The 27,544-nt window shown below is 38.4% G+C and overlaps 1 protein-coding gene across 8 annotated transcripts in view; it reads right to left on the reverse strand.

The window, feature by feature from the left end:
- BTBD7 (BTB domain containing 7) overlaps nt 1-27,544 on the reverse strand; it is a 53,395-nt gene that overhangs the window by 18,734 nt on the left and 7,117 nt on the right. For 3 of the 8 annotated variants that reach the window (XM_054826353.1, XM_054826357.1, XM_054826355.1), the window contains exons 2-3: nt 16,231-16,416; nt 10,121-11,200 (exon numbers count right to left, since the gene is read on the reverse strand). In XM_054826353.1, coding sequence (XP_054682328.1) covers nt 10,121-11,200; nt 16,231-16,312 — 1,162 coding nt within the window. In that variant the 5' untranslated portion in view covers nt 16,313-16,416. Of the gene's footprint in view, nt 1-10,120; nt 11,201-15,074; nt 15,461-16,230; nt 16,417-23,491; nt 23,754-27,544 lie in introns of those variants that run through there. The other 5 variants (XM_054826352.1, XM_054826356.1, XM_054826360.1 and 2 more) reach the window with 5 other exon arrangements.

The following is a 27,544-nucleotide window of genomic DNA, read 5'->3' on the forward strand; positions in this document are numbered from 1 at the left end:
TGAATATGTAGTAACAAGTGAACATACTACAAGTAGAAGGGCAACTATCAAAGTAACTACTACTTAGGAACAAAGTCACTGAAAAGGGAAACTTAAACAGTAAGGTAAAGAAGGTACTAGGAAGAAACAATTTAAATGTGAGGCTGGTTATAACTTTACCTGTCCTATTAAACACACGTATTACTACTTAATATTATAAAAAAGCAAGCATGTTAGTTATGAGAACAATATTCTGCCATTAAAGTTTTCTAATTTTCTATACTTAAGTATAAAAAAAAATACAGTGACTATAATATAGTCAGTGCTCAACATGAATGTTTGCAGCAAACTCCAGAAATATGTCTGAATGTATGTACGTAGTTTTAGAAACAATTTCTATTTATTTTTCTGAATAATTTATGAGAATAATGCATGTCCCCTCAAAAGTGATAAACCCTACACTGGTTCACACTTAAAACAAACTTTCCTCAACAAGCACTTGGATGATTTTTCACATCCCTGATTCACATGAGAAAAGGAAGACCATATATTAAAGCAGCCACTAACAGAAGGGCTAGCAAAAGCATACATGTTTCTGAACTAATAGCATTATGCTATTCATCCCATGTCAGATTCTCCATTTGCTTCTGACAAAGGGGTAAGTGTTTCAACACACTTGCTTTGTCTTTTACCACTACTGAAGTAATATGGCACTTTTTAGAGCTACCTATTATCAGTAGGTTACATATTACTACTACTACTACAAGCAGTAACAGATGCCTTACTATAGATATTGGCCTCAAACCTGCATGGTGAGGACTAGCCTAAAGGGAGCAGTGAACATGCAGCAAAGACTGGTTGGAGGCACCTGGAACATCAGCCTGATCACCACTGGTACCAATGAGAGCAGAGGATGAGAACTGCTCTGAAATACACTCCTTGAGTTTTGGTACTGGTTAGAGAAATGGCCCCCCACCCCTCCTCTAGATGGAGAATTCCCCAGCAGCCTGAAGGATAAACCTCACTCTGAAGTCTTACAAAATTCTGGTCAAGAATCTGAAAAACAGCGTTTAAAAAGCCCAAACCCCTACCTTAAATAAAGCTCGAAATACTTCAACATATGGCAGAAATATGAGTAAATGAGGCCTGAAGCTTTCCACTTCAGGATCCATTTTACTTACAGTTTTCCTTACATTTTTACTGACATAGTTAATGGCTGACATTGTATTTAACTTTGTCATGCAAGTCCCTCTTATCTTCCCTTTTGGGGCTCAAAAAAGGAAAACATTAAGTTAGCAGCAAACATGGCATGGCAAATGAAAGCTAACCATGACTAGTTGCAGTATGATTAAAAGAGGAGTTTGCTTCCCTAAGAAACACAGTTTGAAACAATTCTTTGGGTCATCTGTTGCATTGTGCTGTTTTGCCCTGCTAAATGCTAACACAACTTTTTGTATGCAATTATTCTATCTGCCTACAAGCTGACTTCAGCAGATTATTACATCCCCCTGAAGTCTAAAGATTACACGTAATGACTGCTCCATTTCAAAGGCAGTATGTAAATCCACTCATTGAAACCAGTCACGAGGAAATTCAAACTGTAAGAGCAAAGATACTTCTCAAAGTGAGTGCCACTCATTGTATTTCATCTGACAGACATTTAGTTTTGAAACAATAAGGATACCTGCCCCCTGCAAATACAGAAAACTACATTTCTGTGAGAAATGCAGTTCCAAAGATCTGAGCAACATTGATACATAGAAACAGAGCATCAACTCAGTCTCAAGCCTTCTGTCAAGTCCCAATTATTGCACAACTACCAATAATGCAACATCATCAGGTGAAAAGCTCATTTAGGATGCCTAGCAAATGAAACAGTCTTTTTCCCAAGTTATTGTAGCAATATGTCAAAACTGCAGGATTATTAAAAGTATTTCTTCCGAAGTAAGCATGAGGTAATAATTAAAGTGTTTTCTGAACATCTAAATAAATTGGGGCAACCCAATTCTAGCTATGGAAGTAATCCAATTTTTCTTCTTTGGCAGACGGGGGTTTTTTTGCTTCAGTCAGCCACTTGGCAAAAAAGGCAGTCATCTAATAGCCACAATATTGTTCTTCACAGTGGAATAGAGCATTTTTCTCCTATGAATACTACTTTCTAATATTCAGGCAGCAACAGCTTTTCCAAGTTCCATTTGCAATGTCTCAAGTGCTCTACCACAAGCTTCTGTGACCATTACTATCCTTCAGAGATTCAGCTTGGAGCCTAAGAAATGAAAGATGAGTATCATGTTTTGGACAAGTGAGGCTACTCCATGCACTCCTTTTGCCGGATACCAATAGGTCCTGCCTACAAACAAGTCCTTTCTGCTTCCCCAGTTCTCTCAGATGCAATTCCACAGCCCTTCCAAACAGAAATGAGCTTGAGCTCATGTTTAGCATGCTAGCTAGTAGCTTGGGATCTCATCAAGACATTTGACAGACCTACTAAAGACAAAATTAAGTGCCTTCAACAGTTAACAAAAGTGGAATTAAGCAGAGTTTTTACTACAAAATTGTTTGCTTGATTTAACTCATTCTGTGGTGGAGACCTTTCCCCTAAAGTTATACAAACTAGCGGAGTCATGAAGACAAAAAGTAGAAAGAATTCATCTTGACACTGAACTGGAGTCTAGAAGCCATTCAATGTTTTCTCAGGTTTGTCACATTAGGAGAGACCATGCTGGCAATCAGGAACCATACTTTGTGAATTTGCTGGCATGTAGAGAACAGTTCAGAGGTGTGACCTGTAGATAGTGCAGACTGCAACATGTTTGGAAGCCCCAGAGACACTTGTCTCACCCATCCATGAGCACCTTTGCTGTTTTAACCAAGCTTCTGATGGGAAGAGAAAGGAAAAGAGGAATCCAACATTCGTTCTGCCTCTTTCCCACATCTTACAAGCCTAAAGATGCAAACATGTCCTGTACTTGCTAAGGATTCTTTACAAAGCAGCCCACACTCACAGTCTGTGGGAGTGGTCACAGAAGCTAACCCTCTTGTATAATGACATTAAACCAGACTGTCACCATCTTACACTCCACACCTCCTGCTCCTTCTGTCACACTGGTGCTTGGGTGGCCACTCTATGAACTAGTCAACTAATTTCTGTCAATCCTGCTTCAAGCAACATCAGATCACCAATAGTACAAACCCTGCTGCCAGCATAGAAAACAGAAACAAGAAGACTAATGCAGGAGGCAGGGCAGCAGTACCACTTCTGACAGCCAAACAATCTGTGTCAAATTCAAGCGGCCTCACATAACTTGAGAAAGCAGTAGGCAAAACATCAGTTAAAAACAGTAAGAGGAAGTCAGAAGACATACATAGTACCACTGGGAAACTACACCTTTTTAACTGGTTATCACAAAAGCAGCAACTGCAACCACCTCTGCTTTCCTACAACTGTATTGTTAACAAGAGATCCTGTTCAGCATCCATCTTCTGGATGCAGGCTGACTTGCCCTGTTTATTCATGTTTACTGCCTCCTGGCAGCACCATATTTTGTCTTAAAGGAATGCTGCAGGTTGCTAGCTTCTTGAAGTTTTAGTGCTTCCCCCTCCCCATCTCCTCTCCAAATTCTTTAAAAAAGAACTCTTTTAAAGGAGATTAATAGTTAACTGATTCCCAGCCTGTAACTTGCAGATGCATTATTTTCCACATTTTAGAACTCTGAAGCACTCAAGTTTTGGTTACACGAAGGTACAAAACTCCATGAATGTTTTGCAGAAGAGAAAACAAGACCCAAGTAGTATTGGAGATCAAGGAGGACTCAATTGGCATTAGTGGTCAAACACTGTTGAAGTCTATTGCCAAGTTCAGTACCTCTTGAGCTAGTTAAATCCCTCTGCTGATTTTTCTAAGCACAAAATTTTAAAACATTCATGTACTCCCAACCTTGAAAGGCTGAATTTAAAGTACATCTATTATGGCACTATTAAAGTATATAGGTGGGGGGGTTTTTTTTGCTTTATTCAAATACAAAGCTGACAACTTTATAGCACTTCAGATTAACTGTTAAAGCAAAAATAAAATACAAGCTGAAGGTTAGGTCAGGTATTTTGTGTTATGCTAACCATCATTCCACAGTGAAAACTCAGTAAGTTATGTTGAATCCAATACAGCATATTATCCAGCCATCTGAAATATTAAGTTAGGAAGCAGACAAAAACAATGCAATTTGTGTTATTTTAAAAATATTTTAATTTATATGGCAGTTATGAAGCTATTAATATTCTGAGATAAACAGCTGGATTTTAGAAGTTGTAAGTTTGGCCAGAACCATAAAGTAATTGTTACACATTTAAAGCATTTGATATTTGTGGCAAAAGCTCTTTAATGTTTTCTCTTCCACACAATGAAAATTAATTTACTCTTCTGCTCCTGCCACATGCAAAAATGCATGAACTTAGGAAGCCTAAAATAAGCATCTACATTTTTGGCTTCTGGCACCCATCAGTTTATAATGACCCTTGACTGGGCTTCAGCATTCCTTAAGAAGCACATTCAGCAGCAGGCAGCATAGCTGATCCAGCTTAAACAGAAAACAATCGTGGGTCAGAAACAAAAAGCTGCCAACTCAACCATAACAAGCCAGAGGGAAGAACTTAACATGGGAACAACGAAGGGCTGAGGGAGGAAAAGCTGATGTTTAGAGGGACCTTCCAGCCATCACTGTTCAGTACTGAAGCAGTATACTTCCTAGAACACAAGTGGCCGGAAGAAAAACCTGAAAACCGTGACCAGATCTGTTTCTCTGCAAACTATGACCACTATGAACAAATTTTATGTGCCCAGTGACAACTCAGTCAAATTCTTTATCCTCGCATATAACGCTGGCATGTAACTGCTCTAAGGAAGACCTTTTCCACCTCCTGCTTCCTCCAGTCTTCATCTTCAGAATATAAAACCTAAGCAATAGTTTCAGGCTTGAAAACAAGTAAATCATGGTAAGGAGATAATAGGTCAGATTTATGCTAATATTTACTTAATCACACCCTATTTATTTTAAAGTTCTAAGTGCCAGACTAGTTCCTTTGAGCATTCCTACTGCACTGATATATAACTGACACACTTGCTCTAATCTTCCCCACAATACATTTGCGTGTATTTAAATATCGCTGCTGTGGGCTTCCTGGCATTTCAGTATTTCAGTCCTGCTGAGATCAAGGGTACTTTTGATGTCAGGCAATATCTGCCTCTAGATCAAAGGCTGCACTACTGAATATGGCTTTAAAATAAAGTTTCTTACTTCTTATTCTTGTCAAGGGTAAAGTCAACACCTAAAGAAAGGAAAGTAAAGAGTCTGAAATTAAGTTATTTTTTGTCAATTCTACTTCAGAAAACTCTTTGAAATCAGCAAGCAGAAACGATTCCCAGGCAAAACTATTTCATAGGGTCCCAGTATCGCAAAACCTCTAACAGAAAAACATACTGTAACACCACCTCAGTAAGACTATTCATGACGGTAAGCAACAGGGCCAAGATGCAGAAGAGGATTCATTTAATATAGTTATCTAATAAAATTAAGATGCAGAGAAGTTTGACTTCATGTAACAACAGTGGATGTGGCAGTGCAGAAAGACTGGAAAGGAGGGATTATTTTAACAATGCATGATGAACAGGACTAGGGAACTGATCCAGCTTTAACAACTGTGCTACACAAGAGAAAGAGAGAAGTGATTTTAAACCTGATTTTTGTGAGTCAATGTGTTAAAATGACTGCTCCAGTACAGTTGACAGAGCAGAAAGGTAACACGGAGACACAAAAGCAGGACCAGAGTGCAGAAATAAGAAGGCAGAGCACAGAAATGTTCCACTAAGGGATGTGCTTGAACCTCCTGGAGAGGGCTCTAATCCTCACAACCTCTGAAAGCAGTGAAGAGCTTCACTTTTTGATAGTTAACAAATACTGCAGCACCCCTAACAGCAGTCTCTGTCCTATTGGGTACAAATAGGTTTCAGTATGATCAGCTCTACAGAGTAGATATGCTTGCTGATTAATTCATTTATTCAAATTAGTTCATTCAGAAGTCCAATTCTGTTTCTCTTGGATGAAGCGACAATCATCAGTTGAAACAAATCAAGCTGAAGCCAAAGTAAATTCTAAATAAAGTAATCTTGCTTTACTTGGACAGTAAAGATTACATACCCTTACTATCACCGACTTCGTCATAGGGAAACCATCTATTAAAATAGTCAGAAAAAGGAGTATCATTATGTTAGGAACAGGAAGATTTCCATGGAAAGAGTCAAAGCTGAATCATCTGCTGAAACAGAAGAAAAATTACAACATCTGGATACTTAGAAATGTCCCTGAAGACAAACTAAAATCTGTTGAAAATAAAAACAGTTGATCAGGAGCTTTAAAATGTATTAACTTCACTTGACACTCAGTTACAAATACCCAGCCAAAACTGAGTAAAAGTGAGCAAAATGAGTTGGAAAGAGTATCTAGACTTACATATAGTGAGCTCAAATACTTGCCAGGAAACCAGGGAGACAAACCTTAGCAAGTTTGCAATTGGCTAGCATGAGTGGACTGAAACAAAAAACTCGAGCCAGGTATGGAAGTCTAGAGAAGAAACTTAAGACATTAACTACCACAAAAGCCAACTGATAGGATCAGTCAGAACCTGGGCAAAACTGGACACCTGCAGCACAATGGAGTAGAAAAGCGCTGTCAGAGGATCAAGCTAAGAGATTTCTTGAGATTTGCCTGCTCAGTCTCCAACATCTACGCAATGCTGTCTCTTCTAGCATGGCTCTGCATAACATCTAGAAGTCAGATGTTTGAGCAAGTTTCCAGCACAGAAGTATGCTAGCTATGAAATCAGGGAATGGGACACTACTGAAATTAAGATCTCTCATCTACCTCATGTTAAGTATTACAATAAGAGAGGACAAGGTGCATAACCTTGTATGGTTAAGTGCTCAAACAAGAACAGTGATCACCACTAAAGCACATATTTAAGTGATCTGTTAGTCAAGTGCGGGCATATAGTTTTCCCTGATCAAATAAGCTTCTTTTTAATTTTGATTATAAGATTATACCAGAACAATTCTTCAGTGTCAGCGCAGTACCAATGACCTAAACACGAACTTGGCAAATTAAGTATGAAACTATTACATACTGACTTTACTGGCATATATAGATTTTCTACTCACTGCTTACTGCTTTCTCCTGTAGCTAGGGAACACAGCACTGATTTGTAAAATCCTGATTAGTTCATGTTAACATCTAGAATTTCAGTATCTGAAGGGGTGCCAAATTTATGCTTGCTAGTATTGGATAATATAATAAATTTCAACCCTTGCCTGACTTTACTGCATTTTTCCCCTAAGTATAGCCACCTCCACACCCCACAGCTCAGCACTTTTGTGGTCAGACAGAGATTTACTAGGGAAAGAAGAAAAAACTTCTGAAGGCCACTGCATCTTTCTACCTCCTCATAATGACCACCCACAAAACACTACAGCTCTAATTCATCCAGGGAGCCACCAAAACTGAGCCCAAACTGCCATACTCACTGGTTCCTGCCACACGAGCATGCTGCCAAGGTGCTGCAAGCCCAATGCAGCTCCTGCTGCTGCTGCCTTTCTTTTTCCTCCCCTAGAGGTAGTGTTGGGAGAGAACCTCCAGGGAAAAGTTAAGATCTTGTTACTGCTGACTCATAGTATATTCCAGAGCAGCACCAGTCTGTAGTGCATTACTGAAAAGATTGCCGGTTTAGGGCATGCCGATCCAAGCACACTCAACTTAAATCGAGCAGAAATAAAACATCAGTTCTGTTTTTCAGCATTTACTAACACCTAAAATTAAAAGCCATTTTCCTGGCAATAAGTCTCCTTAAGTTTATCTTTTCAGCCCTCTATGTATCACTGCTGATCTACTTTGATATAACTTACACTGCTTCATCAGAGCACCTCCAGATCACAGTTGTTCCAGTTTACATTTCCAGTCTGAGGGAAAGAATTACAGCCTGTTCATTTATGAAACAGTGCATAATTATTCAGTGTCTTACTGAGGGCTTCATTCACAGTTTAATTCCATCATTAGTATTCCCTGAGCACACGAAATCCTTTTAGCACTTGTATATGTGCATGCACCAAAACTGAGAAACTGTACACTTAATCACCTTTTTAATTTCAACTGATTTTCCTTTCTTGCTTTCAGCTGATCTGCTGAGTTTTCCAGTTCTTAAGTACTATTAACTTGCAAATATTGTATAGGAATGAATTTAACACTGTAGTTCAACTACAGTAAAACTTTTTGCCACTTCTACATTTCATTCAACATTACATTTCTAGATGTACTTGGAGGGGAACAACAACAAAATTAAGATGCAGACAGACAGGAGAGGGTCCAAAGGAGTGCCACAAAAACGATCAAAGGGCTGGAGAACCTGCCCTACAAGCAAAGACTGAAGGAGTTAAGTCTTTTCTCCCTGGAAAAGAGAAGGATCTGGCAGACCTCATCACAGTATTGGAGGCTCTCTCTTTACAAGGAGCCACATGGAGAGAACAAGGGGCAACAGGTATGCATTGTACCAGGAGACATCTCAGTATAAGACTTTTTTTGTTTTTTGTGGGTTTTTTTGTGGGTTTTTTTTTTTTTTTTTTACAGTGAGAACAATCATTCACTGGAACAACCTCTCCAGTGACATGGTATAGTCCCCATCACTGGAGGTTTTCAAGATGTGATTGGACAGGGTGCTAAAATAATGTCATCGAGGCTCCCTTTCCCACAAAAGGCTGGGCCAGATGATCTTTTGAGGCTGCTTCCAGCCTGGGCTGCTCTATGATTCTGAGCTTAAGAACACACTGCTACAGGAATGCGAATGAAGTATCTCCTTTGTTTTGCCAGTTTTATTGCAGCAGGATTATTTCAACTTTCAGCATCATCTGAAAATTGGTTTCCTAATACCAGCCTCTACAGAGGCTACAATAGTCCTGATTAGTTTTCCTTATCTTTATCACTCAGTTTGATATAACTATTAGGAGAACCCTTTATAAGTATGATCTCTTCCTACAGTGCTTATACCTTCTTTTTCCTGCCCACTCCTTAAGTTCCCTATTTTACTGAAGTCTACTTGATAGTTTATAATATTAAGATTTCAATCATGTCAAACTTCATTTGATAGCTAGAAGTTACAGATGTACAGATCTAATGTAAAAGTTATTTTCTTAAAACAATTAAACTAGCTTAAACAAATCACATTGCTGATACAGAAGTGCATTCCATTCTCCATTTCTCAGCTTGAAATAAAAAGTTTTCATCCCCCATCAGCAAGGCCTGAAGCAATTACAATATCCCATTACGTATAATACGGCTGCTAAATAGTTCAAAAACCAACAAATAAGCCAGCAAAGCTCCTGCCACCACAAGAAGTATTATTACTTCACCAGTCAGTGCTCCGACAGCTCACCAGAAACAGCAAAAGCCCTGGCCAGCCTCCATGTGCAGGAAGTATGTTATCAAGATTCGAGTGATCTTCAAGAATAATGGACAGAATTGGAACTCTCTAAACTTTAAGTCTAAAAATACTGACTTCCCTGCCTTCAGTTCTGTACATCAGGAAGTAGACACTAAAGACGTAGGACTACTGCAATTAAGTTGCTTAAATTTACCTTCCAATAGCAAGATTACAGGCTTGGTGTACTCCCTTTGACATCAACTACAGAAATAATAATTCCGGTTTACAGCCTTGTTAACAAATAGGGACACTTCATAACAAGGTGGAATATTTTCTCATCTCAACAAGGATCTCTTATATCCTCCCCTTGTCATTTACACCCAAAAAATGGATTATAGATGAAAGTAGATGAAGATCAGAAGTATCAAGATCAGGTATACGTATTTGACATAAATAGCATACTTTGATAACGCAATACAGCTAAAAGCTCTCACACATGACTTTTCTTCTGTCCCTAGAAACCATAGATGCATTATCTGCACCTTACATATGGAAAACAAATTCCTTTTCTTAAAAGAATTGTCAGCCACTGATAGCAAGATTCAATAGGCCTACTTACACTACAAAAATTGCTAAAAAATTTTTTCTAACAAGGTCATATATTCTACAGAAGAACATTACATACCTTGTGCAAGCATGTTAAACTCCAAGAACAATGCTATGTGATAAAGCTCCATAGCTTCTTCAGCTCTAGTCATGTTTAGCTTTCCTGCTACAAGAGCCTGAACTTCACTTAAACTGCCCACTGAAGGGCTAGAGTGCAAAACTGAGAGGTCCACCACATCTGTGTACATACAGTTCAAAATGACCTTAGCATATTTTTTTGGTATGATAGATTCATCCAATATAATTCTAGTTGGAGTTCGTAGAGTTCGGTCTGTGATTTCTTCACCAGTTCGTATCCTTCTCTGCAGCAAGTGACGAAAAAATGGAGATCGTGATGAAATAATAGCTTTGTGAGCTCTGAGCTCTTCATCTAGACAGTTTTGACTTCCACCAAAAGTTTCAACTAAGTCAGAGTTGGATGAAAAACTAAGAACCACATCATAGTAGCACATGTAGTCAAACAGTGCACGCATGTCAACATCTAAGGAATTTGGTGTTCCAAATTCTTCACTAAGCTGCACAAGGATATCAACATTTTGGAATCTTGAATCCTCCATTCCAAACTCTCCTGTATAAAGGTAGTGTAACAAGGCAGAAAACATAGGCATGTCTATGCCAGCTGTGTTAATATCCATTATTATTTCTGCCCCATACTCCGGTGAGGAAGAAAGCAGCGTCTTAAAAAAAGGACATCTTGCTGCCAATATCGCACGATGCACAGGAAAACAAGTTTCTTGAAATATTAAGTCTACATCGGTACAATATTTGTACTGATAAAGTTCAGCCATGTCTTTCTGTAGCGTCCTGGCTTCTGGTCTTGCCAAATTAGCTTGTAGATAAAGTTCCTTTAAGGCTGAGGTCCCTTCATATTCTTCTACCAACGCATTAACATCTCTGACATCCCAGCCTGAGAGAAGTTCGCGCATTTGCTTGGCATGATCAGCAGATCGGCTAGATTTCCGACGCTTAATGAATTTCTTTTTGAGGGTGGCAAGGCCAGAGGTTTTCTTTTTCTTGTCTTGAGGTTTCTCATGGCCATGGTCAAGGCTATATAGCTTTGATTCACAGCCGTAACCTTGATGAGAGTAGGATGATGTCCCTGAAGGCAAAAAGGAAAATTGAACACATTTATTCTTTAAACATAAAAGGAAGCTTCATAACACCCAAACAGTCCATCAACAGCTCTGCACGTTACACAGTTTTCCCTTCTCCTCAGATCAGATAATCCAACAAGTTGGAAACCTGACTGAAGCCTTTTCTGGCCATTAAGAACAAAAATTTTTTTTCCCGCAACTATGAAGTCTGTACTTTAACTTACTCAATTTTAAGACCCAAGCAGTGCCAGTTGATTTAGCTCTGTAGTGCATGGCACACTTAGCTAAGCAGGAAGAGAACACTGGTTTTAATGTTACAAGTGTCATTGTATTAGCTACAGGAGATGAAAAATACAGCCACCTTAAAAAATTTGTATGATCTCAGTGAAACAGTAGCACCTACCCCCTCCCCCCTTCAGAGTGTTTTTCAAATTCTGTTCTTCTAGTATTAGGTGTTTTTTCCACAAGAAAAGCATACCTGGTATCAGACAGTTATCGTAGTCACAAGAAAAAAAGGAACAAGGAACACAGTACCAAAACATTAAGGGAAGCTGAGGAAAATGAATTCATTTTTAACAAAAGTAAAAATCCTGTCATATATTAAACAAGTAATGCTGGAAGTCAAACACATAAAACAGGCTCCTTTCCACAGAACTGTAGATGCTAATTTGTGCATATGCACCATTTAAAAGAATATGGAAAATATAAATTTTACTGTATTATTAGAGATGTCATTTTATTGTATATTGCTCTGGCCAAAGTATACATATATTTTTCCCCCTTCACAAGTCATTTATAGGGAAGTTGTGTTATGATCCAAACACATGATGAAATGAAAAATGAATTCCCTTCAACATTACGTGTGTTAGATACCTGAGCTGTTCTGCTAAATGAACCTTTGCTGATTGTCATTTTGAGGCTAGCTGCATATACAGTAACTCTGATAACAATTTAGTACGAAAGAGAAATTAGGATCTGCATTTCTCAAAGTAATGGAAAACTCAAGTAATGTTTTAGTAAAAAAAGTAATTAAAAAGTATAGTTTAAACAGAAGCATGACTCATGTTAAAGGGTTATTTTCTAATTTATTTACAGAATTTTCACTCTAAGCCAGATGGTGAAAAACCTCAAACATGACAGAAAAAGAAAAAATGTACATAAATCCAACTACTACTTCCAGACAAAAGAAACAACCCAGAGGCCAACATTTGCCTCTGTGTGGTATACACGTTAATAACAATCAGTTTCATCTGAAAAAGTATTTGTACATTTTCTGTTGGGATAGTTAACATGTTTCCATCAGTACACTTGTGTAGCTTCACTGCTTGTCACCTTTTTTGGATCTTTAAGTTCAAAGCACATCCAGCCACCAGGGTTTTTAGAACCTTTTATAACTTGTTCTATCATTGCTCTCTCTCAGTTCGATTTGTTTCAGGTAGATTTGATGCAATGCTGTTTTGCTATGCTATTTTGACAGTACTGTTATGGGCCAGTCTGTCAAAACAGTGCTTTTAGTTACGATGTTATTTCAGGTAAGTATTTCTTGAACTTTAAGACACAGAAGCAATTCAAAGTTGTATTTGAGAGCACAGCAACTGTAGCAATCTAAAATTTCTGTAAATTGTTTTGTTTAAGCCCCAGTAATTCTAAGTAACCTTATACATTGCCTTTTATGCCAAGCTAATTAAGAATCCCCCAGATCATACAACACTATGGTCTTACAATTCCTCTATTAGTGAAAATTTTAGGAAATAACTTTGTTTTCTTTGAGGAAAGACTTCTAACCATTTTATCCACACTACATTAATAACATGTTGCCTGATCAACCAAAATTTAATCATATTGATACTTCAAGATATTAGAAAATATCAATTTAAAAGAGAACAGCAGTACTCAAGACAACTTCAACAAAGAGGTGGTGCAGCAAAATCCACCATAAAAAAATTCCTTCCATATGCTATACTAGGTAGTACAATAGAAAAGTAGAGATTCAGTCTCTTGCTGATAGAGATAAGCCTAGAATTTCTGCTCTATTTAAAGAGTAATCGATTACATTTCACAATAAAAGTATAACTACACTTTGGTCACTCTATAATAATAGATTCTGCTCCAAGAGAACATGCCAGTTCATTTCTATTTGAAGTATTTTGGATTCTAATGGCAAATTTGAGTATGCAGAATATTCTCTTACATTCCGCTAGAGAAAAACTAGGACATCACAAGTCTCAATTTCTTCTCTGAAGGCTGCAGTGAGGTATTACTTGCACAGGAATCACCACGAGATACTAAAACACCATTCAAACCTTTGAGTAGCTTGAGCTACTTAGAAGATTTAACTTCGGAAGTACTGCAAAGAGTGCTATTAACCCTTACAAATAGATAAAAACCACTGCTATAGAAGTACCACCACACAACTGCTTTTTGCCAGAGGCAGAAGTAGAGATGCACTAGGATAGCCTCTCTGGGTTCACAACAGCTGGTGGCTCCATATCCCTCAAAGAATTTTGAAGAGCAGAGTCCCTTTTTGACCTGCCTGTATTCCTTCATAAGGCAGCAGCGTTAGAAGTAGGAAACAAATTTATTCCCCACTTCTACACTAAAAGGCACCAGTCTATTAAATGCTGTTAAAAAGCAATAGCTATTTCATGCCCCTAGACCATATCTAGCTTTGAACAGATAAATATTTACAAGAAACAGATGACTGCCGAGAGAAACTACTTGGGCACTTGACAATGAATAATGGGATCTGTCTAGTCCTCTGCATGCCTACACATTTTAAAATCTAATTATAGAGCTCTATTTAAAAATAAACATCTTGAACAGATGTACCACCCTAGAAAATGGTGTGAAATCCTCCTCCTGAACACTGTAGACAAAACAGCAAGGAGATGACTAGTTAAGCCTTTGCTAAAACAAAAGTATTTTTTACAGTAAGAGCACTGCATTATTTTTACTGATTTATCTCCTCTTCATAAAATGTAAGCAAATTCAGCATTAAGTCAACTACTAATTGGAGCTTATCCTATGAAACTACTTTGCCAGATCAGTTATCAGCTTTTAATATTCATCCTACGTTTACAATGTAGGATGGTACAGTGCTATTGTAAATCTAGTCCCCCTATTTCCAGTTCTACTTTGGGGCAGTAAATAGATTTAATGCCTTCTATACCAAGAAAAATAAATCCATAAAAGTTGATTTAACATTAAAACATCATTATTCTAACAAGTGACAGAAGCCTCAGCTATCAATTTTAAGACAGATGTATTTCTACTGAAACAGCTACACAAACCAGTCATCCAAGAGTGAAGATGAGAAAGAGCCAAGCTCCACAGAGTAGGGAAAGAGAGATGTACATCCACGTTGTAGCTAGCACACTCTACTAGCACTCTCATAAGTACCACCATATCACAAGATTTCAGCAAGAATTTTAACCAGAACACTCATTTGCCTTGCCTAAGATAACAGCCACATGCTTTCAGACCTTCCTCAAAGTCTCAACCACAATTTTTAATAGGTAATGGAAATCAGTAAATTTATCATGACATACTACATAATGGGTTTCTATTTTGAATTTAATAATGAAGAGTATCAACAAAGCCTTCCACATAACAAGTAGACAGTTTCCGGGGAATTTAACAAAGCCTTTGGAACTCTCCCCTCTTCAAAACCTGCTTAAAAAGTGTTTCAGTATGCAGATCTGCCTGCTTTCAGGTCTGTAAAGGTTTTTTCTCATTCAATAGAGGCAGATAAACACCAAGAAATGCAATAAGAACATTTTGGCTGTGATTTAGAAAGTATGTATATGAACTGGGACAAACCTTTTACTGCTGTTAGTTATGATACACTGAAAATACATAAAGCCTTAAGGGGGACTTTACCAGCATGGATATCCAAGATGTTAGTACTAAAAGTTCTTCTTTGACATGCTATAACAGCACATGCAGAATTTTTAGCCCAGAGCACAGGTCTTTACATGTCAGAGTTTCTGGGCTGTCCTCTACTCAGATCTCAAAAGTCAGGAGCATCACAAAAGCTGAGACAAAAGAGAAAAATTACAAAGCAAGTCACTCTTTCCTCTGCTAAGGATATCACTGTGCTTTCAGTAGTGATTAAGAAAAGTAGTAACACTGAGTAACTACTTATTCAGTGTTGCAAGTCAAGGCATAAAGGAGAAAAGTGTTTATAAAGTATTTATGTTATTTACTCCTAAGATCATTCTTCAGGCTGTCAGGGTTGGTTTGTTGTTTGGGTTTTTTTTAAGCAAAATTTATCTTCTTAGACTACCTTCTTTTAGATTCATCACATAACTATCTATTATTTATAGTGTGGAAGTACTTCGATCTACATTGAAGTCTTTTTGCATTAGACTGAAAAGTACATAAAGATAATACCTGCCCCAGTTATGGCTGGGATAAGAAAACAATTTAAGAGCACTTCAACTCACATTTCCAGTTAAGCAAGGTCCTTGCTTGTAAATCATACTGTTAGGACAACAGCTACCCCCATTCCCCATTTACAGGAACAGGAAACAGGACAGGAAAAAAAATTGTCTTCAAGACAGCCTGTTACTTTAACAGGCTTATCAGAGATATCCCTTCTAGCAATAGGAAGTAATTCACTCATATTAGACACAATGGCAATACTACAGTGAATATTGATGATCAAGAGTTTTATATGCTGTAATGCAGTTTCACAGAAAATCTGAAGAGTAGAAAGTGGTAGATAGTATTAACAGACAGCAACTGCTCTTGACCTGGGAGAACTAGTATGCATGGTTTAATTATCAGAAGACTCCACTTATTTAAACAACCTGGCATCTCTTTATTACCAAATGGCAGATCAACTCATTGCCTACATAGGCCAAACAGATACTGGACAGTACCGAATTTCATGCAGGATTGAGCTTGAATGGATTCAAACTGGTGACCTAGAAAATAAAAGCTCTGCATAACATTACTGCAAGCAAATCAAATCCAGTGCATACATAATCCAGCAAGTCACATAAGTGAAAAGATAACTGAAAAAAAGAGTTACCTATGAATGTCTGTTGTGCCTGTGAATTTCCCCCTACCCTTGGGGAACACGAGTGAGGGTAGTTAGATGCATTAGCACCCATTTTCTTCAGTCACTCAGGCATGCCGCCTGCTGGCTCTTCAATGTGTAATCCCATAATCCTTTATAAATCTTCAATCCCAGATCCAGCATTCTGTTCCTCCATTTCTGAAGAACAAAAACACCAATAAATTATTATATTTTTCAGTAGGTATTATGTGATATAGACAAACTCAGCCTCCAGCACACAGTATTTTCAAAAATATCGTTTAGCCCCAGCCAGCAGCTAACCACCATGTGTCTGCCTGCTCACTCCTCCCCCTCCCCAGGATGGGGAAGAGAATCAGAAGAAAGAGGTAGAACTCGTGGGTTTTAGGACAGCAAAGGGAGAGGAAAATAACAACAACAATACTTATACAGGAATATACAAAAGTAGCTCATACACTATGCTATTTGCTCACTGCCCAGAACCCAGTGCCCAGCCCTGAGCAGCGACAACTCCTCCCCACCACACTTCCCCCTTATATATTGAGCATGACAACATGGTATGGAACATCCCTTTGGCTAGCTTGGGTCAGATGTTCCTGGCTGTGTCCCCTCACAGCTTCTTGTTAAAATTAATCCTATCCCAGCTGAAAATCAGGATAATAAGTTAAAGCCTCAAACATTTCCAAGATGGTTTAATCCTTCAAATAAAAAGCTAAAATCAAAAATGCATTTTTTTCCAAAGTAATTTGTAATTTTCAAAAACATTCACAAATCAGTATAATAAACTGCAACAAGGAACAGTGTGGCTATCAAACTTTTAGCTAAGAAATCTTCAAGTAGGAGTTGGTCCAGACTAGATATGCTCCTTTAACTACACCAAGAAAGACTTTTCACACATGCTGATATGTTTACACAGTTGTAAAAATCCCAAATTGAATTGTGGTGACTGAGTAAACAGAATAAGCCAATCCTGTTAGAGGTTATATCATCACTGCTTTTAGCCGCATTTTGATTTCATACCATTTACGTAGTTCTCATTCAGTCCTACTTTTCAAATTTAGACTAGTATCTAGGTTTAAATAGTAAAAACAAGGTATTTAAGCATTCATCTACTGTTTCATTAGGCATTTTAAAACATTTTAGGAAGTCAGCTCTGAGGAACTTTGAACAAGGATTCATTGCTAAGAATAAAACAAGCATATTCTAATTTATTCCTGTATTAGCAGTGTTAAAATATTAATACCACAAAATGAAAGTTACCAATGAAGAACTGCCTACTGTCAACTAACCGTGTGCCCCCTTCCAAAACACAAACATGCTGATAAGAAAGAGTAATACACAGGTAAGGTCTATAGTAAGAATTGTTTAGACTCTCTCCATTTAATATTGTGAGCATGTAGCTAAATTCTACCACCTTGTCACAGGTGTACCTATATTTGCTACATGGTCCCAACTTTACCTCCTTTCTCAGTATGCCTCTGGCATGTTAAATTGGACAAGTGCGTGCCACAGAAGAGTGTGTGTTTCAAGGAAGCTGCAGCACTGTTCCAGTCTCTTCTCCCTGCTTTACTGTTTATTTCTGGCATGAGGAGTTCAGAAGAAGGAGTTACTATGACACTGGGGAGGTGAGATATGATTCTAAGCGGAGAAGCACACCTGGCACCTTAGGCACAAATGCAGTAGGCAAAGCAGATCCTGGGGAGCAGAAAGAGACAGACAGGCCATGAAGGATAAGGCTGCAAAATGCTGCAGGCGGTGACGGGGTGCCCCAGGATTCGAGGGCTGGCTACATAAGGAGGAAGAGTAGAGAAGTGTTTGGAAACCTGACTTAGAGAGATGGGTATGTGAAAAGGTGAAACACAGGCATGGGACCGAAGTATTACGGAAGCAGGAGAGAGTGCATGACTTCCAGCCATCTGATACCTTAGAACAAGGGTCCTAAAATCAGGCCTTTTGGTATTTGTGGTCTATGACATCAGATGTTTTCAAAAAGAAACCACAGCACCTCACAGTAGACATGACTACAGGCAGAACTGGTGCTGTAGAGAGCACATAGCCCAGGTCTGCCTCACACATCTCCAGCCTGCTGATCACTAGCTAAATTCTGCTAAGGCAGGAGACAACTGTAACACAGCAGTTTTCCTAGTATTACATAAGCCAACTTGAGCCAGTCCACAGACTTAAGATGCACAAAGAGGGAGCTCCCATGCCTGCCCTCCCTGGCTAGGTGGCAACATCTCCTCAATTCCATATAACCTGATGCTTTTCTTGAACTTGTCTCTACACAGATTCAGCTTGCTACACATCAGGAAACAAAAATAAAATACCTTCCTACACAAATAGCGAGCCTGCTCAGAGTGAAGTTAGAACCAGAGCATCACAAAATGGGCAACATCACACCAGCAAACACCAGTAAGTCTCAGACACAAGCTGTTGCACCAGTTCCGTCTTAGTCAATGCGTGCACTCATTTTCTTTCCTGTGCAGAAATAGGATAGCTATTTTAAGATAATCAAATCCATATGGATGCAGACTTCTCCATACATGAAAAGCTCCACTGATTTAAGAAAAAACACTTAGAAAACAATTTCATTAAAACAGTGACACTCCAAGTGATTTGTGTACCCACACAGAATAATTGCTTAAATGTGCCATCCATGTCCAGATGGAATTAGTTATATTCAGTACAAGCTTTGTGGAGATAAAGAGTCACCTTTCAGTTTGAATGCCAACTCTCTCACAAATAAAGGTCAGCATCCTGAGTAGATATCCCAACAACTTCCCTTTTCTCAGCTAAAATTGGACTTGGTTCATTTGGACAGAGTCCTGGAATAATGTCATTGCTATTCCACTCTCCTCTTCTGTGTTCAGCTCTGCTGTGATAACTTGTCTATTTGATGTCTACTAATACTTTTCAATTCTTCCTGACAGGGGAAGAGACCAGGAGCTAAGTAAAAAGGGTGGGGGGAAGTGTGGTGGGGTTTTTTTGCTAGGAAGTACTAAATATACATAACCAAGCCTCACATCTTAGGTTAATACCTTCCACATCCTAGTCAGCAACAAGCATGCCCCAGAAGATGGAAGAAAAGGAGTATATGCAACTGTCTGCAAAAAAAATAGGATTAACTGAAAAATGTAGACACTAAAGAGTTCCTAAAATACTCAATATACAAAATTTTATTCAGAGGCTAACCATAAGAACACTGTTACACATTAAGCCCAATGAGTATCATGCAGAATGAATTCAATCACTACATTTAAAATATGTAACTTAAGTAATACAAGACAGTAAAAAAGTTTCACATTAAAGCTGTACATATGAATTTACACAAAATGAATATATAGTTTATGTAAGTAAACCCAAGCATGCCAAGTTTTAGCGAAGGAGGAATTGAATGCATTTCAGCAGAGCAGGCACTGGGGTCAGCCATTTACAGGTGCCAAAACTTCCCATGCCTCCTTTCAAATTTAAGCATGCACTGCTTGGTCACGTGTATGCCAGCTGACTTCTTGAGAGTATTTTGTATCTTGAATTCAAACACATCATAGTTCAGAAAGTATATTGTGCCCCATGACTCAAAACTAATCACAGCTTTAGTCCCGCTACAGTCCTTAATCTCATGTATCAAGTGAAAGTACAGTCTTTGTATTTTTTATTACATCACTAAATTTTACAACATAGTATTGTATAACCCATGTTGTACTTCCCAAACAATTTAAGCTGGCAGCAGTGATGAACTCTGTCCTGGAGGAAGCCTTGCCTTCCCGTCTTCATTCTCATATCCACTTTCCCTACTTTGTTTGTTCTGACCCAAATATTCCATAAACCAGATAACTGACCCACATTAAAACCAACCTAGACAAAAAAGTTCAAACAGTATCAGTTACCCAATTGGTTTGTTATGGCATCACATGAATACTTCCACCAGCACAAGTGGAAAAAGAGAGAGGACCATGGAGACAAGCTGCTAGAGCCAGGATTGCATCTTTTGACAGAAAGGTGTACTTGAACCACTCAGGTATTTAGGGTTTTTTTTTTTTTTGTTTGTTTGCTTTGCTAGTGTCCATTTGAGCCTCTACACTAAACCAAGCCCACCTGCACAGAAGTCAGTCTTGCACATAACTTGCTGAGTCTAGTACAAACAAATGCATCACAGTTACTGCATAAAATGCCAAATGAAGAATGCTTTTCCCATGGTGAAAGACAGCTGTAGAAAGAGATAAACGTAAAAATTGAGAAACAACCCCAAACAATTAGATCTTTAGCTGCAAAGCAAGAAAAAGAGAAAGAAGTTATTCTGCATACCAAAAGCTTCCCTACCAAAGCTTCTGTATTTCAGCTTAGCTGAAGAGTTTTTTTAATCTAATTTTAGCCTCAGAATACAGTCATGGAATTTTTTTGTTTGCTTTAAGAACTATTATCAGGTGACCTTCTTCTTGCCTTTCTGTTAAGAGTTTATATGCATCCAGGTAAGCATTATCAAAAGAAAACTAAATTCAACATCTGAAACAGGATCTCTTGTTGCAAGCAGTGATGCACACATGGATATGCGTTATATACGTATACATGTACAGAGAAAAAGTGTTAAACTATGTCAAAGCTTGTTTAAAAAACCTGCACTGCAGAAGTAGTATATGAAGCATGTTATATGAAACCAGGAAGCTTTAGAAGCCAAAATTATCATCCCAAATGCTACAACAAGCACAGAAGTGACTTTCAGATTATACTGATACTCAGAACATAATAAAATTTAAAATAAACACAAAAAAAGGTTTTGGTACCTGAAAGAAGTTTCTCAGTCTTTTCAATACTTGTCACACCAAACCTAAAAATCTTAAGAACTTAAGATGACTTGCACCTGAGGTGGCTGGGCCAACAGCCAGGAATTTCTGGATTGGAAATTTTGATTTAACAGAAAGTCTGTGTACAGAATGGACTTTGGGTAACAGTGACACTTTGTTTGTAGTCATCACTCAATACAAAGGTTTCATGAAATTTTCTGCAGTCCACTGGGATTCAGTTAATATAAAGGGCAAGATGGGGAGCATTACAACATGTTTTCCAGCCAAAAACATTTGACTTTTCCCCCCCCTCTAAAGTTGTAAGAGCTTTCTGTATTTCTTCTGGAGTTGTTGCCATAGGACTATGAAATAGCATAATACTAAGACCAAAGTACGAAATTGTATCAGGTACATGCACATGATTTTTCAGGTTTTCCATTCTAAATTTACAAATAAATAACACCACAAGTATCACAAGTATACCTTATTCATATTTGCTTAGATTTCTATATAGACCAAAAATGCTGTGCTATTTTGCCCCAACAGTTTCTTTCAAGTAACAAGGAAGTGGAACTGTAATGCAAGATGAGATGACAACATCCAGAAGTAAATTGGTACATGGCGGGGAAGATAGAACCCCCCACCTTTAAAAGTTATAACCTCGGTAAGGAAATACTTCAATTAAATTTTAGCAAGTACAAACCTGTTTTCCTAGAGATTAGGTAGATAACTAAAAGAGAAAGAACTTGTGAGAATGGAGCCCTACCATCATCCCCAAGGTACATCCTACCAGCTTGCCTTAAGAACCTGAACATGCCTCCAGCAGAGGTCTGGTGACCAATACAGAGCCCTGAGCCATCAAAGGAATTCAGGAACAATTGCATGTTCAGCAGTTCCCACCCACTGGGGAGTCTCCAGAGCCAACCCTGGCCATGCTGGTTGTTACGCAGTATCACTACTGGAATTACCAGCCAGCAACATTGCCAGGGACAAGTACTTAATGAAACAAAAGTTGCTCATGGTTGGAGTTTCAACAGGCTGTTCAGATGCACATTTACTATCTACCTCATTTTCTTACTATCCTAGTGGGGAAGGGGGTTCTCCAAGGAAAGGGAGCTGACATGAACTGATTATTACCTGACCAGACCCTCCTCTAAATACATGGACGAGGCACTCTGAGGTACTATATACTCACAGATTTTGCTGAGGCTAGAAGTCTTCAATCTCAAGAGCATACATGCTAAAGGACTGAATGCATACAGAACAGAGTATCTTGAAGAAATTGTGTAATTGGTAAGTAATTCTCTGTTCAAAGGAAACAGCTGAAGTTTTGAAGGACTAGCTGATTATACAGCTTGACACACATGCAAATCCACACAAAGCCTATTCTGACTTTTTTTTTTTTAAATCCAGTCAAGCAATCAACCTTTATTATTCAAAGTTATCTGGATGATAGTATCAGCTACATCTTACAGTTGAAAGGTTCTGGTTTGGATTAGTACTGCATAGATAATGTTCTTCATGATTTGGGTTTATGAATCTGTGTTATTTCATGATTTACTGCACTGGAAAGAAAAAAATTAGTAAGCAAAATACCAGAACTTAAGCCACATCAGCAGTTACAGGCACATGAGGACAAGAAAAAGCAGATATAACTAGATTACAAAAGTGACTGCATTGCTCAATGCTTTGCTGAGAATCATGTGTTCCAACTATCAAAGAACCCTTTCTTAAAGTTAAGCATGAATTTTAAAGCACTTTTTCATGAAATAGTACACTTCTCCATTAAGTTATTTTAAAATGGAGGCAGCAAAAATCGCACAGTAGTCCTGGCTTTTTCTCCTTAAACTCAGTCTTATGATTCTCAACAAATCTAGAAATAAAAAAATAGAATAACCTGTACCAATTTTCAACATGTCCTCTGAGGAATCGGAGTGAAAGTTAAAAGAAATATATTCAAATAGAGCAAGTATAAAAGGTTTGTATTCTCGAAGATAAGTACACTTCAGAAAATGAAAACATTGAGAAGCACTCTAGCAGTTGAAAAGACACAGAACAGAAGAAAAAAAACCTCTTTTCGATGCTGTCTTTCAAACTGTTCAAAGTAGGATTTTTGATGATCAGCAAAGGAATTCAGAGTATTATGTAAATGTGTCACATCCTAGAAGTAATGTCATCAGCAGGGAACAACAGGTCAAATCACTAACAGCACAGTAGAGGCATGGAACATCAACGTATTTTATTCCTCTAAATACAAAAAAGTTACAGCACTTAAAAAAACAAAACACAAAGCACACAGACTAAATGAATTGCAGCAGTAAAATCCTGCACAGAATAGGAAGTTCCTCTCAAGCAACTTAAATGTTTTCATACACCGCCAAATGAATCTTGATCTCTCTACATCACTAATCCTTCCAACTGGTTGCAAGCACCCACTAATTTACCAAAAGTCTATTCTGATTGATGATACTCACATGAAAGACTTAGCTTCCTGAAGTTGAATTCAAAACACTTAGCAAAATCAGCAAGAACTCACTTATTGCCCTCTAGGACTCTCTTGAAGTGACAGCATGTATTCTTCAATGACTTTCCATTTTTTAGAAGTTCACTTGAAAGGAGTATTATCTGATTGAGACACAAAATGTCATTAAATCTACTTTGTAAGAAAATCTGAGAAATTCTATCCACAAAATCTTTATCAATATCACTGAACAGAGTAATTAGATATGAACATATCCTTTTACAGGGAAAATGAGGATAATTCATTTTAGCCAGTCTAGAATTGTAATATTCCAAAATATGGCAATATATTTCGAGGAGTCTAGAGGTTTTTCAAAAGGCCTCTTCTGAGCAAATAAAAACATGCTTTTGTTTAAGAAAGGCAAATCCTCTTTGGCATAATAAATATGTGAACAAATTGGTTGGTTAAGACAGAAAAAGGAACCTCCAAATTACATGAAAAAGTACCTCTAAAAAAAAAAGATCAGACCTTTTTTAAGTAGTCTGCTCCTCCCCCCACCTGTGATGCAGGGCAGGTAGTCTTCAGTTTTCAAAATTCATATGATTTTATTCTATTTTCTTTGGGATCTTTGGGGGGCACTCTACTTCATCAAGAAAGGGAATTCCTCCTCTTGCTCGAGCTGTGACCCAACCACAACACAAGATGCTGTTTTCAATTAGCAAGTCTACTAAGACAGGGAAATCTTGGCTCAAACCCCAACCATATGGAAGATCTGTCTCTGGATTTTAGCGCTGCTGCCTTCTCACATCAAGTACCACCTCAGTGGGGTATGCCCTACAGTCTCTGTGTACTGGAGACATTTTTCCTTTTCTCCAGGCTCAATTATGTCATAGAAAGTCATTTACTCTGAATGAGGATCTGGGAGTTTCCTGTACACAATAGTGCTTCTAAATTCACTGCACAGTTATGTTTGCCACACTTCCTCTCAGACCATGTTTCCTCTGAGTGTATATTAAAGTTACTAACAAGGCAATCCCAGGCACTATGCTCTGTACCCACCGTAAGTAAGCAGCACCTGTCCTCTCTTATGACTTGCTATTTTCAATTCACCTTCAAAAAAAGCACCCTTTTGATCATGCAGTTTTAGTTCCCTTACTAACTTCCACAGTCTTAAGAGGAACATTAGTATGACACTACTTGGGGTTTTCCCCAACAATAGCTCTAGTATTCCAATGTTGAAGCAGACTAAATATCTTGGACCCATGTACTGATCAGCCTTCTCATATGGGTGAGCTCTCTTCATAGATCAGTTTACTGATTACCTCTGTCATCTTATTTTGGCTGCAATCAACTCATCCTGCCAGCCAGTCATTGTATCAGTAGCATCATCATCCTATGGCATTCCTGTTGCTTGAAACCATTACCAATATCATTCCTCTTTGCTTCAGTGTTTCTGCATAGTCCTCTTCCTTTCTGCACAAGCTTCTGAGCTGCTTGGTGACAGAACAATACACATCTCTACTTCCACTGAAAACCTCTGCCTGTGGCTAAAAAAGCTATTACCAATATTGCTATACACTCAAAACAATTTACTCTACATCCCTCTCCTTAATGTACCACTATTCTTTTTGTTCTGTATGCCATCCTCTCCAGGGATCCTTTTGTCATCACACACCACCATTTCACCTATGCAGCATTTTCTCTTTGCTATAACAAAGGTTTGAAGTATCAGTTGCTAGCATCATCTCTTATACATTTACGACTAATGGATTCATCTATTTACAACAGTAAAACTGGAAGGTGGAACATGGAAAGGCACAGTAAAGAATTCAAAAGGTTATCTAGTACAGTCCATTTCATGAGGCATATCAGGAATTTTATTAAAGAAACATTGATTTTCCTCATTCAAGAAAGCATTAAGTCACAGTCATAAAACTGATGCATTTCAGCTACAGTTTAGTTTCTACAATAACAGACACAAGCTACAACAAGTCTTGGATCCAACCAAAGCGCAATTCCAATCTGGATTCAAACTGCATTATTTGGTGCATGCAAAAACAAGTTGGTTCACTGACACTGTGGTTTCACACACATTCCTTCAGCAGCAGTGCTCACCTCAGTTATTACCACCATCTTCCCAAAGGTCCAAATCAGGCTGTTCTCTCCTGCAGGATTTTTCTCTCCAGTGTAATTAGCTTCCTGCACTAGTTTACCAAATGACCCAAGGAACATCACCAGAGGAGGGAAGAACAGCAAGAAAAGGCTGCTTGCTCCCAACATGCCATTTCACTAATACTCAGTTTGCACAGCCTTCAAAAAATAAGTATTTCCAGTCCCACATGCTCATTACTACAACAGAGCTGTCCCCTTTCATTCTAGCACACATTTGGGAAGCCACATAAATCCTATCAGGGACCTGACTGGACCATGTTTGTTTTCAGCTGATCCTCTGGTGTGGCTGTAACAGCCACTGCCCTTAAGTACAGCAGTGCCTCTATCTTCCTTCAGTCAACTACCACTTTCAATGTAAACATCTTCATGTAAGCAGGTAGCTCTAAGACCACTCTTGCAAAACACTATTTCTCCTACATAGCTCTTAATTTTAACAGTAGGAAGAAGATTACCTTCAAATTGTCTGCAAAGCAACAGCAGTCCTAGCAGAAACAGGCTATTTACATAGCAGTAACTACCACCAGGATTCATCAAGCAGTGCTCAGTGTATCTAGCTAGCTGAACTGCTGTTTCTTCTTTGTCCTGTACTTCTTTTGCTCTCTATTTGTGCAGTTTGTTTCCCCCTTCAACTAGGCTTTGGTTAACAACCCTTAGATAGCAGCAATTACTACTGAAGAGGTGCATGAGAGTTGTTGCTTTTTTGAAGGCTTGGAAGAATTTTCAGAGACAGAATATACTCATCCAAGTATTAGTCATACAGGGAAAAATACAAAGCCAAGCCTATGTGCATTTTAATATATTCCTTTTAACCCAACAAATTCCCCCATCGATGGGGAGAAGCTAACAGTGCATGCAGGACTCCCTGACCGTCAGCTCTTCACAGGTACATCAGGGTGATCTGACACTACCACTGATGTCAAACTAATAGGGAGCTGTACCTTCCCCTTACTCTGCTGCTACAGCCATGGGGTTTTTCCATCTTCCCCTCTCACTACACACAGAGATTATACGATCACAGAACAAGTCATTTCAGATGGCTGATCCATCACCCCACTGCTGGAGGGGGTGACAGGTAACAGGAGAAAGGGAATTCTTGCAGACTGGTCCGACAGCTACATCTGGAACAGGAACCCACAGCTGTCAATATGAAGAGAGCAGACTATTGCTATTAAACTGCCTCACTGCTCCACAAAAACTATACCCTTATAGTCATCCTTTTCATTCTGAGCTCAGGCTCAGCCTCAACAAGTCGCTCTGGCCTGGACCCAGGCATAGCCCTCCTTTGCAGCCCTGTTTCTGAGGCTCAGGTTTCAGTGTTGACACTACCTTTTCCCCTTGTCTCCTAACAACATCCACAGTCACTCCCAGGTCTACTTTGCTCACTGAAGCAGGCAGCAATACAAAAGTCAAACTGGAAAATTCATCATGCACGGTATTTATACAACAATTGACTCATTCGAGAGCTTGTAAACTGGTTATGGACTGCTGCCACCCTGAGCAAGTCTGAAATTCCTGGTCAAACCCACAGGCTGTTTTCCTTTTATTTATATACTTTTAACATACAAAAAGACAAGTAACATAGTGACCTTATGCCTGTTTGTATAAATCAGTTATCTCCATATATACTAAGATTTTAACAGTTATTTAAAAGCTTGCACATTTAAAATATTTCTCCTTTGGTTGGGCTTTTCTATGTGGACAATTTAAATTCATTAACTTCAGTGGAAAATTTTAAGAGCCACACTGACTTCAACAAGTAACATTTATATCATAATATCTGATGCCAAGAAATCCTTCTATGCCATACACTTGAAAGGTCTCAGACATTTTGAAGACAGGTATTTTAGTACATGCCCATAATAGCATGTACAGTAGCTAAATACACTAGTATTGC

The sequence above is a fragment of the Grus americana genome, chromosome 5 (genome assembly GCF_028858705.1).
Source record: "Grus americana isolate bGruAme1 chromosome 5, bGruAme1.mat, whole genome shotgun sequence".
In the NCBI taxonomy this organism is placed as follows: domain Eukaryota; kingdom Metazoa; phylum Chordata; class Aves; order Gruiformes; family Gruidae; genus Grus; species Grus americana.